The sequence below is a fragment of the Hyperolius riggenbachi genome, chromosome 10 (genome assembly GCF_040937935.1).
Source record: "Hyperolius riggenbachi isolate aHypRig1 chromosome 10, aHypRig1.pri, whole genome shotgun sequence".
NCBI classification, from domain to species: Eukaryota; Metazoa; Chordata; class Amphibia; order Anura; family Hyperoliidae; genus Hyperolius; species Hyperolius riggenbachi.
This window is the reverse complement of record NC_090655.1, coordinates 69,720,756-69,738,319: the sequence shown is the minus strand read 5'-3', so window position 1 is coordinate 69,738,319 and position 17,564 is coordinate 69,720,756. Positions and strand designations below refer to the sequence as shown.

The following is a 17,564-nucleotide window of genomic DNA, read 5'->3' as shown; positions in this document are numbered from 1 at the left end:
ACCAAGGTACAGAAACATTGATTGAATTACTTTTGTATTTACATACAGGTTGTTCCTCAATGTCCGCGGTGCCCCCCAGATGAGCCCCTTGCAATTATGAAACCTGATATTGTATTCTTTGGGGAGAATTTGCCTGAGCAGTTTCACAGAGCTATGAAATATGACAAGGATGAGGTTGACCTTCTTATTGTTATTGGCTCCTCTCTGAAAGTAAGACCGGTTGCTTTAATACCAAGTAAGTGTTCTAATGATATTATTTTTAGGTGGTTTTTTTTTTTTTTTTTTCTATTTTTAATACTATACTCTCTAAGAAAGCTGAAATCTGTGTTGGGAAATTATACATCCCTCAGGAAACTCAAGTGCTTTTTGGTTTTTTTGGTTTTTTTAGGTTCCATCCCTCATGAAGTGCCTCAGATTTTAATAAACAGAGAGCCTTTGCCTCATCTTCATTTTGATATTGAATTGCTTGGAGACTGTGACGTTATTATCAATGAGTTATGCCAGAGACTAGGAGGAAAATATACCGAACTTTGTACCAATTTATCGAAACTTACACAGATCACGGAAAAACCTTCCCGACCAAACAAAGTGTTTTCCATCATCCCGGACATGACACCGCCGACGATCCCCAGCACGGACCACGATTTATTCCCTCCAGATGGGCTGCCTCGCCCAGAATTGCCCTTAACTCCCCCGCTTGAAGATTGTCCATCCTCCGATAGTGACTCTGAAATCTCTCGGAGCTGTAATGGAAAAATGACTATAGGCAATGCAGACAGGAGAGAAATCCTTACACCGCCAGAGTCTTCAGACCTTGTAGGTGAAACTCTAACCAGCAACAGTGAAGACACGGAAAAGTGTGACAATGAAAGCAGTATTGATCCGTCCAGGACAAGTTTGTACAGGCTATCAAAGGAACAGATAAGCAAACGGCTAGATGGTAAGTGTATTACTGCAGTTGCCAGTAGTTTTCAATGAGATGCTCTGATTTGGTTAACTGATAACAGCTGGGTCTTGTGTATAGAATGTCAGCTGAAACTGCCGATACCGACTGTTTCAGTCGACAGTCGTTTTATTTGTACAGTGACCACCAGTCGATTCTGCTCAGGCGTCGGGGGTTGTTAAGGACCCATCCTGTCAGATACTTAACCATGCCCCAAGCAGGACCAATCACAATGTTATTTTTGTTCTCCACCCGCAGGCATATGCTCAGTCATCCGCTGATCATTGTCCCTCCATCCCCTTCCATAGCAACAGAACTCATCGCATTGCTGGCGATGCGTCTGTACACCATCTGTCCCCAAACTGTCGCTCGAGGGATAGTTTGCCAATCCCCAATGGGCGACAATTATCGCATGTGTGCACTTGGCTTAAGAAAATTAAGCCATGAATCTTTACCAAAGCCATGTGGTTAACCCCAGTACTAACTTTTCATGTTCACTTCCCAACCAGGACACACTCTGCATAGAGACTATGTTCTTCTATGTTTGTGTGTTTTCTCCAAGCTCTCTAGCTTCCTCCCAATATCCAGAAATGCACTAGTAGGTGATGTTTTTTTCCTCCAAACTGGCCCTGGAGTGTTGTAAAGACATTTATGCGTGATCTTCCTGGTGGATCCACTCAGCCTAAGGCATTGTTCTGCCCACTCTGTGCCGTTCTGTTGGCCCTTCCTTTTTATTTTAGCAACAGAACGTGTTGCTAGCCTAGAAGCTATTGACACATCTCTGCAGTCTCCGCCCTGCACTGTTAAGATCCCCGTCGGGTGACAGCCCTCGCTTGTACGTAGCTTTAGTGCGGTCAGGCTTTAATCTGTGACTAGACTTTATCTGGTAGCAGGAACCCAGTGATGGGTGAACACCCTTGTGTACACTCAACTATTTCCTTGTTGTATGTATTAAAAGCAGAGGACCACTGGCTGTCTTGTTGGTCCTCTGCCTTTAATACATTTAGCCATAAACCCTGAATAAGCATGCGGATCAGATGTTTCTGACTGGACTAGCTGCTTGCTTGTTTCAGGTGGGTGATTAAGACCCTACTGCAGCCAGAGATCAGCAGGACTGCCAGGCAACTGGTATTGTTTACAAGGAAATAAGTCTGGTGGCCTCCATGTCCCTCTTATTTCAGGTGTACTTTAACAGTTCTTAAAATTTTTGACATGAGTATACGGAGGAAGTCTGCATATAATTGGCTTTTATAGATAACCATGTTTATACTTTAATTTTACAGTGAAAAAGTGGCCATAGATTTATCTATGATTTCAAGCATCCAAGTCTGGAGTTTCTGACCAGATTAGCTTTATGCTTGATTCAGGGTGTTTGATTCAGACACTACACAAAAAAAAAATGCTTCGCCAATGTATTTTAATGTAAGGGAACCCGCTAGTGCGATTATGATTAAGGTTGATCGCAATTGCAGGACATACAGCATATAAAGCTGTGTACAGAAGCACTGCAAAATCGCTTTGCAGTGATTTGGGGGCCATACGTTTAGAATTTTAAATAAAGTTTAGTGTCCCAATATCAGGCTTCCGCCCGCAGCCCTGTCCCTAGCAGAAGAGGTCACAGGCGCTTCTCTGATTGGTCCCCAAGAAATGCACTTGTGACCGCTTCTGTTGGGGGGGGGGGTGCTACAGACAGACATCAGGACATCTGGTAAGTATAATAAAGTTTAATTACAAAACAAAACCACTAATTGGAAGCGTTTCCAAATCAGATCGTAATGCAAATGGACTAGGAATCCCTGCACACAGCACTTGCGCGATTTAACCTCCTTAGTGTCGGGCACACCGATTCCTGGCCCCAGGAGTCCCCCATGCAGATTTGTGATCCTGTGCCTGAAAAACCATTAGCTAGCACTAGGCTAGCTAGTACAAGTGCCCAGCACCCCCCGATCCCGCTGATTTACCCCCCACCCCCCACCCAATCCCTCTGTTAATACATCACCCAGCCTGGATCCAGCGATCGCGCAGCCTCCCTGCACAGCTATCTATGGGGAGGATCGGGGTTTGCGCATGATGTCGGCGACGTCATGACATCATGTGCGGTCCTCCCCATAGTGAAGACTGGAGCTGTGCGGGGAGGCTGCGCCGATCGCAGGATCCAGGCTGGGTAATGTATAAACGGGGGAGTGACGGGGATCAGGGGGTGCCAGGCATTTGTACTACCTAGCCTAGTGCTAGCTAAAGGGTTTTCAGGCATGGGATCTCTGGGGGGTACAAACTGGCAAAACCTCCTGAGCAGCGTAACGCTCAGGAGGTTAAAGGACAACTGAAGTGAGAAGAATAAGAAGGCTGCCATATTCATGTTAAACAATACCAGTTGCCTGGCAGCCCTGTTGGTCTATTCGGCTGCAGTAGTGTCTAAATAACACCAGAAACAAGCATGCAGCTAATCTTGTCAGGTCTGACATCATTGTCAAACACCTTATCTGCTGCATGCTTGTTCAGAGTCTATGGCTAAAAGTATCAAAGGCAGAGGATCAGCAGGGCTGCCAGGCAACTGGAACCAGCTGAGCGGTCTGGACGAGCTCAGCTCGTCCAACACCGCCAGAGGCTGCCGCTCAGGCCCTGCTGGGCCGATTTTAACGAAATAAAAAGCAGCACACGCAGCCGGCACTTTGCCAGCCGCGTGTGCTGCCTGATCGCCGCCGCTCTGCGGCGATTCGCCGCGAGCAGCGGCGAAAGAGGGCCCCCCTAGCCGCCTGAGCCCAGCGTAGCCGGAACAAAAAGTTCCGGCCAGCGCTAAGGGCTGGATCGGAGGCGGCTGACGTCAGGACGTCGGCTGACGTCGATGACGTCACTCCGCTCGTCGCTATGGCGACGATATAAGCAAAACAAGGAAGGCCGCTCATTGCGGCCTTCCTTGTTTATTCTGGGCGCCGGAGGCGATCGGAAGATCGCCTCCGGAGCGCCCTCTAGTGGGCTTTCATGCAGCCAACTTTCAGTTGGCTGCATGAAATAGTTTTTTTTTTATTTAAAAAAAACCCTCCCGCAGCCACCCTGGCGATTTAATCAGAACGCCAGGGTGGTTAAAAGGAAATCAGTATTGCAGCCTCCATATCCCTCTAGCATCAGTTGTCCTTTAAAAGCGCTGCAGTGATTCCTAGTGGCTTCCAGCCCTTAGGGAATAGGAGGTAATGCCGTGAATGAACGTCAGCTTTTTGTGGCTGAGCATTGTTGTGCACACTTGTAAATCCTTTCAAGGCAGCATGAGGCACCACCACACATAGCCACCAAATGCCTCTGAACATTCACAGCATCAATGCGTTCTCCAAAAGAAGCATGTGGTCCACCTCTCTCCATAATGGCCTCTGTTGTGCTGAGGTAGGAGCCTTGATAATGCAGTCATCCCAATGCTCTGTCTCTATGATGCTCCAAGGGTAAACAACCTTCAGTCTCCACCCCTTTATTAACGCTGACATATATATTCTCCTCTATACTTAAAGGACAACTGAAGTCAGAGGGATATGAAGGCTGCCATATTTCTTTCATTTTAAGCAATACCAGTTGCCTGGCCGCCCTGCTGATCCTCTGCTTCTAATACTTTTAGCCATAGCCCCTGAACAAGCATGGAGATCAGATGTTTGACCTTGTCAGATCTGACAAGATCATCTACATGCTTGCTTCAGGTGTGATTCAGTCACTACTACAGCCAAATAGACCAGCAGCACTGCCAGACAACTGGTATTGTTTGAAAGGAAATAAATATGGCAGCCTCCATTTACCTCTCACTTCAGTTGCCCTTTAAAAGGACTGTACCGAAAGAATAGTAGATGCGGGGGGGAATAAATCCATTGTAAAGTGAGAAGTTAAATAGAAGACAGATCAAGAAATGATTGATATTCGCCATGTAATCTGTTCATATAGTTTCATCCACAATCAGCCTGCACGTAGTCATCTTTACTACTGGCAGACATGAAAAAAACTAGACAGCGCCAACTGCCATAATCTATATAACCACACCCCCTAACAATGCGAGAGTGTTTTTTTTTTTTTTTTTTACACTTATATGCATACATTGCCTGGCTGTCTTGTTGGTCCTCTGCCTCCAATACATTTAGCCATAGACCCTGAATAAGCATGCAGATCAGATGTTTCTGACTGGACTAGCTGCATGCTTGTTTCATGTGTCTGATTAAGACACTACTGCAGCCAGAGATCAGCAGGACTGCCAGGCAACTGGTATTGTTTAAAAGGAAAGTAGTATGGCGGCCTCCATATTCCTGTTACTTGAGGTGTACTTTAAACAGTTCAACATTTTTGATAAGAGTATACTGAGGAAGTCTGCATATAATTGGCTTTTAGATAACCATGTTTATACTTTAATTTTACAGTGAAAAAGTGGCCATAGATTTATCTATGATTTCAAGCATCCAAATCTGGAGTTTCTGATAAGATTAGCTGCATGCTTGTTTCAGGGTGTTTGATTCAGACACTACTGATATTCCAGAATAATCAGCAGGACTGCCAGAAAGGGCAAACGTTTCATAGCCATCTTGGTCGCTTTATGTGCGGTATGAGTGTTGTATGGACAGGGGAGTTGGCCACTCCAATTACACAGTTCTGTGAAGCTGTCCCTCGTACAATCAGCACAAATAAAAATACCACCCTGATTGATTAGTGCTACGTTTGTGCCCTTTTGTGTAGCAAAAATTAAGATTTGGGCTGCTTTCATTTTGAAGATAATAGCACGTATTATTTCCCAAACCATACCATCACCCATCGACATACAACAACCTACAGACATGAAATTGGCATGGGTGGCTAGAGCTGTGCATGTGCTCATTTGTGATACAAAAATAATCTTTCTATCTTTTATAGTTTTTGATATTCACTTTTTTATAAAGGTCAAAAAAATCACTCAGCCTTTGCGATATTGTGGGGGGGATGAGTGAACTTTTGACCTGTGACGTACACCCCTCTGAGCTTTCACCTTCCTCAATTTTTGGTATTTGTTTAAAAGTAAATAAATGTGGCAGTCCCCATGTACCTCACGTCAGGTTCCCTTCAACCTCCCTGGCGGAAATCCGCAGCTCAGAGCGGTAACCCCGAGCTAGACTCGTGGTGACCACCGGGAGGTCTGTGCTATACACTCACCTCCCCGGGGATCCAGATGCCACCAGCCTTTCTTCTTCCTGTCCTCCTGTGCTCCGAGGCTCTGCATCCCCCTAGTGAGACTGCCACCTGTCGTCATAAGAAGAGACGGCAATCTCGCTACAGGGTTACAGCGCCACCCGGAGTACGGAGGGAGAACTGCAGCATTGGATCCCAGGGAGGTAAGTGCAGGAGCTGCTGCAGGCTTTCTGGTGGCATGATTGTTTTTGGGTCTAAAAGCATGCAAAAAATGCACCACTTGTAGAACCTAAAATCTGGAAATAATCATACTGCCAAGGAGGTTAAATAGCAGCCACTGGCCTTCATTGGCTAATTGTTTATCCCTCCCTTGGTCTTTGGAGATTAGCATTTCTAGAAATTCTATACTGTATGCTGAAGCATATACTACATATAGGTTGGCAAGTTTGGACAAAGATCCCTTAGTGTTGGAATCGGTCAGAATCAATGCATGCATGGCCAGTTTAACAGACCATACACCCTGACATGGTCTGTTTAAACTGGCCATACATGCATTTATTCCTGACTGCTTCGATCACTTTAATGTCACTATTCTATGTTGTAACCAAAACATGGCTCCGATCCCCTGAACTAAAATGACTTTGCTTTTTCTTTTCAGACATGCAATATTTATTTTTATCTCCGAATCGCTATATTTTCCATGGCGCAGAAGTTTTCTCAGACTCCGATGACGACCTGTCCTCCAGTTCATGCGGCACAAACAGCGACAGCGACTCCTTGCAAAGCCCCAGCTTACAAGAACCCGTGGAAGACGACAGCGAGAATGAAGATTTCTATCATCTTAAATACAGCCATGACTCCGACACTGAAAACAGGGCGAGCTTTGAGGACGAGTCTGACGCTGTTGTGATCTATGAGGACAAGGAGCCTTTAGGCGATGACAGTGACATGACAAAGTTATAGTATTTACACTGCCTTAAAATCCACCAATCACCAGCATTAACGATGACAAAATGGACAGGAAAAAAGCATGTCAGTATGTGGACTCGAGCATGCACAACAGAGAAGATGTTACTTTAAATATATATTGAAAGAAAACAAAAAAAACAGGAAGTAAATGGTCATAAGAATATTTTTTTTGTTTTTGTTTTTTTTTTACTTTTTAAGAAATTTATATTCACACTAATCCATTCTGTAATTATTTTGTAACTGAGCTTTCTTTGTGTCCTTCGCTTAGTGGTGGAAATTCAGATGCAGTATTGTGATTCATAATTTGTCAACTTCAGTACTTTTTTCTTTTTCAATTAAGAAAAAAAATACACATTCTTGTAAAAGCTATTTAAATGTAAAGTTTTAAGTTAAAGGAACAGCTAATATAGGCCAAAGACAATTTTTTTGTTTGTGGTTTTTTTTTTTTTGTTTGAATTTTTCTTTTGGCTTTTTTTTTTCTTAGTACAGTATATTATGAGCTATCAAAAAACATTTACATGTTCGTTCTTTGTTTCTGAACTTTTTTTTTTATTGGATCTCTCTACATTTCCTAGAGAACTCTTATTCCTTAACTGAATTTTGTTATTTTTCAGTTTTTTAGTTTTTTGTAATACAGATTTAAAGAGCGTTTTGGGGGAAATGAGCCAATATAAATCAGAATTTTCTTAGCCTTTTGGCCTTTTTGATACACATACATGCATATCTCTCTAGACTGCCGAAATGGAAACTTCTGTCTCTGCATATTTGCATCGGTTTCTTTCATGGTAAATTTGCAGCTCTTTGTTTAAAAGAAATATAATTGTCCGAGGCTCTTGTTTTTGTGTTGAGAATATGTGCCTAATTTATTTTTTTGTCTGTATGGGTGGGAAGAACGTTGACCTTCTGGTAGAATTTGTATCGAAGAGTACTTTCAATAAAAATTCTATCCATCTTATTATGCAAGCTGCTTCTCCTGTACTGTTCATATTTATCATTGCCTCTTTGGGGTTTTATGATGGACATTCTTGTGTACAACCTTTAACCACTTGATGACCCAGCCTTTACCCCCCCCCCCCCCCCCCCCCCCCCCACTTAAGGACCAGCGCTGTTTTTTGTGATTTGTGCTGGGTGGGCTCTGCAGCCCCCAGCACAGATCATGTTACATGCAGAGCGATCAGATCGCCCCCTTTTTTGTTCCCCTATGGGGATGATGTGCAGGGGGGGTCTGATCGCTCCTGCCTGCCTTAGGTTTGCGGGGGGGGGGGGGGCACCTCAAAGCCCCCCCGCTATCCGTCCTGTGCAGCCTGTGACAGGATGTGCTCTGTCACATGGCGGCGATCCCCAGCCACTGATTGGCCGGGGATCGCCGATCTGCCTTACGGCGCTGCTGCGCAGCAGTGCCGTACAATGTAAACAAAGGAGACAAATGTCTCTTGCGTTTACATTTAGTCTGCGAGCCGCGATCAGCGGCTCGCAGGCTATTCACGGAGACCCGCTCCGTGATCTAACAGGAAATGGCCGCTCGCGCGAGCGGCCTTTCCTGATTAATTAGGGAAGCACCTGGCGGCGCAGATCTGTGTCGCTGGTCCTCCAGCTACCACTTTGGCACCGCACGGTATGAGTGTGCGGTCGGCAAGTGGTTAAAGAGTCTGAAGCCAAAATACTGCTTTCCTCCCTATCCACTTTGCAGTGCCCCTCCAAAAGATCGCCGACTGCATATGAGTGGCCCTGGCCACGCCCCTCTTCGATCACACGCCAGTGGCTGGGTGTGTTCTGAACATTAGCAGTTTAAGCTTTCATGAATTGTGCATGTTTAGAATGCTGCTGGACAAGGGAGCATGATCAAGAAGGTGCTTAGTAGCCCGTGACTGGTCCAGCCAACAGACATTGGGAGGGGCACAGCGGCACATAGTGTCTGGTACACTTCAAATGTTCTGTGTATTTTTAAATACATTTTATTTCTCAAAAGGACTTTTAGGCTGAAGTGGTTATGAAGTCAAAATATCCCCTCTGCTGTAATAGGTTAGCCACAGTGTAAGAACTTTTACAAAACATGCAATTGTTTGCCACGTGGTTACTGAAAAGGTTAATAGACTGTGTTTCACTTTGCATCGGTAAACAAAGCGGGAAAGATTTTTTTTTTTTTTTTTTTAGGAATTAGAGATGATTGTAAAATTCCTGACTTAATTTGATAGAATATATCCACTGCAAAGTTAGTTCCCTGCCTTGTTGTATTCTATGCTGTGGGACTTATGGTTTTTACAGATGGAATAACTCTGGGACAAAGACAAGTAGAATAACTATATATGGACAATAAAAAAAAAAAAAAAAAAGTAGGGGATGTACTACCAGACTGTAATTCTGCTTTAACATGGACCTGAACTCTTGCACAGGACAGAAAAAAAAACTGTGAATTTCATCCTACATTTATTTTAGAGAGTTTAGCCTGTCTAATTTCCCCTCATTTGTGTCTAATCACAAGTTGTAATTTGATCTCTGCCCTGTGTCACATGACAGGTCACTATGCTGTTGTGTAGCTTTTTAGAGCAGAGAGGATGTTCTGAGTTCAGGTCCGGCTTTAAGGCCTAGTGCACACCAAAAACCGCTAGCAGATCCGCAAAATGCTAGCAGATTTTGAAACGCTTTTTCTTCTTTTTCTGAGGGGTTTCAGCTAGCGTTTTGCGTTTTTTTGTAGCGGTTTAGGTGTAGTAGATTTCATATATTGTTACAGTAAAGTTGTTACTGAACATCTTCTGTAACAAAAACGCCGGCAAAACCGCTCTGAACAGGCGTTTTTCAGTGCGGTTTGCGTTTTTCCTATACTTAACATTGAGGCAGAAATGCATCCACAATCCAAAAAATGCCTCACCCCGGGAGTATGCGTTTCTGCAAAACGCCTCCCGCTCTGGTGTGCACCAGCCCATTGAAATACATTACCCAAGCGTATCCGCAGCCGCAAGCGGATTGCAAAACGTAGCCGAACCGCTCTGGTGTGCACTAGGCCTAAAGGCTCATACACACATCAGACTATAGTCTTTGGAAAATGAAAGATCACAGACCAATTTTACCACCCTTCATGTAGTATGAGAGCCATACTCTACACAGTCTTTTCTATGGAGCTGAATTCCACATCAGAAAAAAATCTTTGCAAGATGCTGCACACACAGATGCTGTACAGACACAAAAGATCAGTATCTGCAAAAGATCTGTTCCTGCCAAAAATCCATTCCTGCAAATTGCAATGATAGTCTATGAGATCTGCAGATCATCATACACACATGATTTAACTGACATTCATCTGCAGATCAGATCCACCAGGATGGATTTTCAGATCTGCAGATGATTGTCAGTTAAATCATGTGTGTATGATGATCTGCAGATCTCATAGACTATCATTGCAATTTGCAGGAATGGATTTTTGGCAGGAACAGATCTTTTGCAGATACTGATCTTTTGTGTCTGTACAGCATCTGTGTGTGCAGCATCTTGCAAAGATTTTTTTCTGATGTGGAGTTCAGCTCCATAGAATAGACTGTGTAGAGTATGGCTCTCATACTACATGAACGGTGGTAAGATTGGTCTGTGATCTTTCATTTTCAAAAGACTATGGTCTGATGTGTGTAGGGGGCCTAAGTGTAAGGCCACATACACACATCAGACTATAGTCTTTGGAAAATGAAAGATCACAGACCAATCTTACCACCCTTCATGTAGTATGAGAGCCATACTCTACACAGTCTATTCTATAAGGCTGAACTCCACATCAGAAAAAAATCTTTGCAAGATGCTGCACACAAACATGCTGCGCACACAAACATGCTGCGCACACTCAAAAGATCTGTAGCTGCAAAAGATCTGTTCCTGCCAAAAATCCATTCCTGCAAATTGCAATGATAGTGTATGAGATCTGCAGATCATCATACACACATGATTTAACTGACATTCATCTGCAGATCAAGCAATCATCCGCAGATCTGAAAATCCATCCTGGATCTTTAAGGCTCATATGTGTATGAGCCTTAAAGCTGTATGTAGCACACAATTGGGGGTTAATCTATTGAAATCATCATTTTAGGTGACCTTATTTGTTGTGTGAACTTTTTCTCTTGCCAGGGGGTGGAGAAATAGGTGTCCTGCTGCAGTAGGAACTACAATAGCAGGATGAAAAGACACACAAACCATTTATATTGCGCTTTCCTCCTGGCAGACTTAAAGCGACAGTGCTGCAGCCAATAGGGTGCATGCTACAGGCAGTAGCAGTGAAAAGGTGGCCACTAACGGTTCAATTTCTAGAACAATTGTTAGAGCGGTAAGAAATTCTGATTGGTTGTAAATCTCCGTTGATGGACACAATCCATTACAAACTATTATAAAAATAGTAGTCCGATTGTATTATCGACAAACCAAAATTTGGATTGTCTTGTTGCTTGTGATGGGAAGCAAAGATTGGTTCGTTGATGATGTATTAAACGAGTTTACTTCCGATAAGAATTACCTGATCGCTCAAATAATTTTTGGGATCGTTAGTGGTCAACTTTAGAGAGTCTTTCCCAAGGTCTCCTTACTGAATAGGTGCTGGCTTGCTGAACAGGAAGAACTGAGATTCAAACCCAGGTCTCTTGTCAGAGGCGGAGCCCTTAACCTATTACTACTATCCAGGATTCAGCTCAGCAGATTACTGAAGAGGCAGCTACCGACAACAGGGGACACCTGTATACCTTACCAGAGACCAGTTGTGCTTTATTATTCCACACAATGAAAACCTGGCATGTGTACTTTGCTTATGTTTCCTGCAGTTTTGTGAGCTATGCCACACACAGAACTGCAGCCGCAAAGATCTGTAGCTCATGTTTTTTCTGATGTGGTTGTCAATTTCTATGACTTCCTAGCATCTTGTAGCTGTATACAGATTGTTCCCTACACAAATGACTCAAGTTACATTTCACACATACAAAATCTTACTACAAATTTTTTGTTATATGTTATAGTATTTTATAAACTGTTTTAAGTATTTGACAACCAATCCAAAGCACATTGAAAACAAAAACAAACATTGTTTATGCTAAATGTCCAAATTCAGAGTTGTCTGAGATGGAATCATTTAGGCCAATGGCAATTGCGGAGAACATGGAGAATTCTCCTTGATTTCTCAACAGAGTGTGTGCATCAAGCACCAAGTGAAACCTGATCGGTCTGGCTTTGCAAACTTGGCCTAATTGGCTCAAGCAAGAGGCATTGCTAATGCAAATTTGCTTTTGCTTGCCAGAGTATGCAGAGGTTTTACAACTAATTGCACCGCAAAATTTTGCCCTGCGGGATTAGTTCATGCTTCATCTAGCGCTTATCCAGGGGCGCTGCGAGGAGGCCTCCATGAACAGAGCTCCAAGCTTTCTCACTGCTCAGAGACCCTGTAGCTGCTCCCTGTGGGGGGAGGCTGAGAAGTGCTGGCGACCCCCCCCCCCCCCCCTCAATGTGGCTACTGCCAGGAAGAGCCGTCCACATTGATTCATGGTGGACCAATGAAAATTCTCTGTTGCTAGGGAGAATTCGCCTATCCATGCTCCTGTCAGCCTCTGTGCTGCATATATAGGTGGATGGAGTGGAGGTGGCGGGACAGGTGAATTACGCAGGACGTTATCAAAGTGGAGCAGAGGGTGAAATTGTTGCAAGCGGATGGAAAACGGAGGGAACGCATCCACTGAGCTTACGGTGTCGGTTTTGTATCTGCTTTAGTGTGAACCGACCTTAAGCCACGTCTCTGTGTAACACAGGACTCAACTTGCGAACAAATTCAATTTACAAACAACCTACTAGAATGGAACCGGTTTGTAGACAAGTAGTATTTCGGTGCTGTAGCCAGATACAAATCTGTGTGATAGCTTGGCCATTCCGTACAAAACTTGTCCACCCTTTTACCCCTTTGAAAGAGTACTTCTGGGGGGTACTGATTTAGCCTGGTGATAAGTTCTGGTTCAGCCAGTCTAAAGGTGCCCGTAGATTACTCGACTTGGCTGATCGACCATCATTAATAACCATCATTATAATCTAATTGGATGAAAATCAGTGCCGCCAAGAGCATGCTCAATCGACGATGCAACCCATTTCGGGCTGAAATTGGTCACATGTATAAATCGGACATTTTGGAAAATCTCGGGCAGTCATGCTTGATCTGGTGCACAGCGGTAATCTTGAACGCCGCAGAAACCCCCGGCCACTGTCCTCACTAATGTTTTATTTCCCCCCAGTGCCCATGCAGTTATACTTTACCTGCTGCCATCCTAATACTTCTGCATTTGGGCCACATGTGACTACTGGCATATAGCAGATGGAGCGTGTGTGACCTTCCACATGACTAACAGCATATAGCATGTGCACACCACGTGACTACCATCGTATAGCATTTGGGGCGCGGATGTGCCGTCCCGTGTGCTATAATGGCAGCAACCACGTGGGGGCACATATGCAGAAGTCTGAGGACTGCGGCAGTGCAGACGATGGCAGGTAAAGTATAACTACGGGCACCAGGGGGGCATAACACATTAGGGGGACAGCAGCGTGGTGGTATCACAAGGCCTAATCCCCCTAAGAGTTCATGCCGAAATCGAACGGAAATCGGCCAGCGGTTTATGGCAGCCAACAGATCTCTGTGTGCTTTCCCCGCTGATCTATTCACTGTACACCAATGACTGCATCTCCACTGATCCATTTTTAAAGGTTCATGCAGTGGGACAGCTTTCCTCCTGATGCAGTAGGCAGCAACAACTTGGAACTAAATGCTCTTAAAGGAATCATCAGGCAAACTACATGAAAGCTGATTTACTTACCTGGGGCTTTCTCCAGCCCCTAGCAGCCGATCGTCTGACGCTGACAGCTCCTTTTTCAGCCGCCGGCCCGGGGTCCCCGCACGGTGCAGAGGTCGTCATTACTGCGCCTGCATGAAGTGCCGCTGTCAATCAAGCCCACGTTGTACGCAGCGTACTGAGCAGGCGCAATAAGCTGCGGACAACGAGGTCTTGATTGACAGTGGTGTTCGCACAGGCGCAGTAGAGGACATCTGGCGAAACACTGTGCAGGGACTCCGGGCTGGCGGCTGATAGCGGAGCTACGGTGTGAGATGTCAGCTGCAAGGGACTGGAGAAAGCCCCAGGTAAGTAAATATGGAAAGCCTATGTTTCCATGGCAGCATGATAGGGTTAAGTCCCGCCCACTTCACCCCATAGGACCAATAGTGTATAAATTAAATCCCCCTATGCATCCCTCCTCAGTCTTTTGTCCTCGCAATCACCTCACCCCTGGGACCGGTGCAGTCAGAAATTATACTAGGAGACGCACATCAATCTACGGAACGACATGCTTCCTACCATTCCAGCAGTTTAAGCATCTCCTGCTGAAGTTCCCTGCCAGCAACTAAATGAGGCTGGCTGGTGAAGTCACCATTTCTGGCCATGGTGCAAGGTTGGTGTGGTCTGCAATGCTTCCTACACCCACTATTTGTATGTAGAACAGAGGCGCCAGCAGGATAAAAGTCAACAAACTTTTTAAACATTGCTTGGAGGAAGTGGTGGGCTTTCCTCCCAAAAGCAAACACAAGATCCTGTCTTCATATAAATCAATACATTTATTATACGGTACCCCAAAAACAGTGCAACGCGTTTTCTATCCTACACCCACTATGTTCTTTGTGTACTCAGCGCAATGCGCTGTTGCGGCTTGTCTCCTCACCTAGCACTGTATCATTGCTGTGTTCTCTCCTTGTTTGTCCTCTTCGCCGGGCGGCCTGGCGTGCGTTCCACCGCAGTCTGTGCGCTTCCGCTTCCGGTGACGTCATTTCCGCCGCCAGCTGTGTCCCAATTTGAGGGACGCCGATCAGGGGGTTGGCTTTTTCCTCCCTTCGCTCCCATTGGTCTCTGGAGCGAGGGAGGTACATTTAACTGAGTCTCTCTGCAGATCGCTCTGCTTGTCAGTCAGAGAGCGTGCAGAGAGGAGAGACGTGGTCATAGCAGCTCGGGACAATTTATAGGTATATGGCCTGAGAGAAGAGACTTGTCGTTTTAGAAGTTTTTCTCTATTAGATTTCTAAGGATACTTTGGATACTTTGTTTTTTGTTTACAGCAGGACTGCTGTTATGGAGTCATTATTGCCTGACACTGACCAGGTTGATGGCCTAAGGTAGAAAGCAACGAGTAAGTGGCCTTTTTTCTTTTAGCTAAAGAGTGCTTTCTAATTGGGCTTTTTATATCACAGCCTAATTCAGGAGCAAGTGCTGGGATTAGATCAAACAGATCTTTATGGAGGTCATCCTCAAAGAGAAGGTCGCCCTCAGGATCCCACTCTCGCTCCAGGGGGGCGCTCGTCTTCAAGGAGACAAGATAGAAACAGATTGCCTAGGTGTAGAAGTTCACATTCAAGTTAAAAATGCTGGGCCTGCGTCAGAGAAGTTATGACTGGGAAGCTAGAGTGCAGAATATGCTTTGACTCTATGGCCAGGGAACCGGAACAGCCAATGGATATTTCCCTTATGATTAAACAAGCAGTTCAAGAGTCCATGAGCCAATATATAGCCTCTTTGCCTGTTCAGACTAATCCTCAGGATGTAGACACAGAGACTCATGCTGGTCTTCCGACCAATACTGAGACAGACCTGGACCAACCAACAGTTGGATTCGATTTTGGCCTGGTTCAGCCATATATCAATTCCGTAAGGGAAGCCATGGAGTGGCAAGATGACGACTTACCAAGTACTTCAACACAGGCTCAAAAAGATTATTATGCACACCTCAATAAAAGTATTAAGACATTTCCATTCATAGACAAGATTAATGACTTCATACTGGATGAGTGGAAGAAAGTGGATAAGAAACCGTCTTTGGCAAACAAGCTGTATCCGCTGGAAGAAAGGAAAACGGAAGTATTAGATGAACCTCCTAGAGTAGATGCATCTATCATGAATTTGGCCAGGCATGTAACGTTACCTCGTGAAAACGCCGTCTCATTTGCTGATCCATTGGATAGGAAGATGGATTCCGAATTGAAAAAAATCCTACATATCTTCAGGAAGTGCTTGCAAGCCGGCTGTCGCACTTACAGCGGTAGCTGAGGCCTTAAAGGGTTGGACTCACAACATTGAAGAGGCCGTGATTCAGTGATTAATACCATCCTAAAAGTCTGGAAGCCTTCAACTAAAATTTCTTATCAAAACATCTGGCACAGATTTATATTCTTTGCAAATCAGCTACAGGTTGATCCTTTCAAGCCACAGGTAAAGGAAATACTGCATTTCCTACAAACAGGACTAGACAAAGGTCTAGGGTATCGCCCTCTAAAAGTTCAAGTTTCTGCATTATCTGCACTTACTGATGGGCCCTACACCCCTTGGTAATACAGTTTCTTCGAGGAGTAATGAAAGAGTGACCTCCTAGAAGGACTATTTTCCCTAAATGGGATTCACCCCTTGTACTAGAGGTTATGTCTGAACCACCTTTTACACTAGTAACGGACTGTAACTTGATACAGTTATCCTACAAGGCTGTATTTCTTGTGGCCATCTCGTCGGCTAGACGAGTGTCAGAACTCCAAGCCCTAGGCTCTGAGGAACCGTCCTTAACCTTTTTTCCGGACAGAGTGGTCCTTAGACCAATCCAACATTTTGTTCCAAAAGTGGCATCTCTGTATCATTTCAATCAGGACTGGACTCTACCCACGCTCTGGCAAGAGGATAGAGCAGCTCCACACCCTCTGGATGTGGGGGCAACCTTGAAAGAGTATATTTCAAGAACTGCATCTATTAGAAAGTCTGAGAGACTCTTTGTGATAACATCAGTATATTGGAAGGGCCTTCCAGCATCGTCCAGGATGATAGCAAATTGGTTGGTTGACTATTCAGGAGGCTTATAAGGTACGTAATCTAGTTCCTCCGGAACAGGTCTCTGCTCACTCAACTAGGGGCATGGCTGCCTCCTGGGCAGCATTCACTAAGGTGTCACCAGAGAAGATATGCCAGGCAGGAAACTGGAGTTCATTAAACACCTTTATGAGACATTACAGGGTAGACCCAGCAGCAAATTCTTCTGTAAAGTTCGGTTCTAATGTGTTAACTGTAAATACTGTGTGAATATGATTAAAACTTCTGAATTGGACTTCATCCCTCCCTATGTATTATTGACTAGTTATTTCCCTATCGTGCTGCCATGGAAACATATGGAATAAGGAAAATTGAATACCTACCTGCCGCTTAATTTTCCTTTCCAGATGTGTCCATGGCAGCACGAGGCTCCCTCCCTAGATTTGGTGATTCCGAGTTACAAGACTGAGGAGAGATGCTTAGGGGATTTAATTTATATACTATTGGTCCTATGGGGTGAAGTGGGCGGGACTTAACCCTATCGTGCTGCCATGGACACATCTGGAAAGGAAAATTACCGGCAGGAAGGTATTCAATTTTACTTATTCATGTAATTTGCCTGATGATTCCTTTAAAGGAAATGTCTGAGCTGCAAAAAAAAAAAAAAAGACATCTACTTATCA

At 44.6% G+C, this 17,564-nt stretch overlaps 1 protein-coding gene across 2 annotated transcripts in view; it reads left to right on the top strand.

Annotated features, from left to right (window-relative positions):
• The window catches only part of SIRT1 (sirtuin 1), a 34,957-nt gene extending 27,755 nt beyond the window's left edge, over nucleotides 1–7,202 (top strand). For both annotated transcript variants that reach the window (XM_068255341.1, XM_068255340.1), the window contains exons 7-9: nucleotides 49–235; nucleotides 389–940; nucleotides 6,729–7,202. In XM_068255341.1, the coding sequence (XP_068111442.1) occupies nucleotides 49–235; nucleotides 389–940; nucleotides 6,729–7,033 (1,044 nt within the window). In that variant the 3' untranslated portion in view covers nucleotides 7,034–7,202. The remainder of the gene's footprint in view (nucleotides 1–48; nucleotides 236–388; nucleotides 941–6,728) is intronic.
• The last annotated feature ends 10,362 nt before the right edge of the window (nucleotides 7,203–17,564 follow it).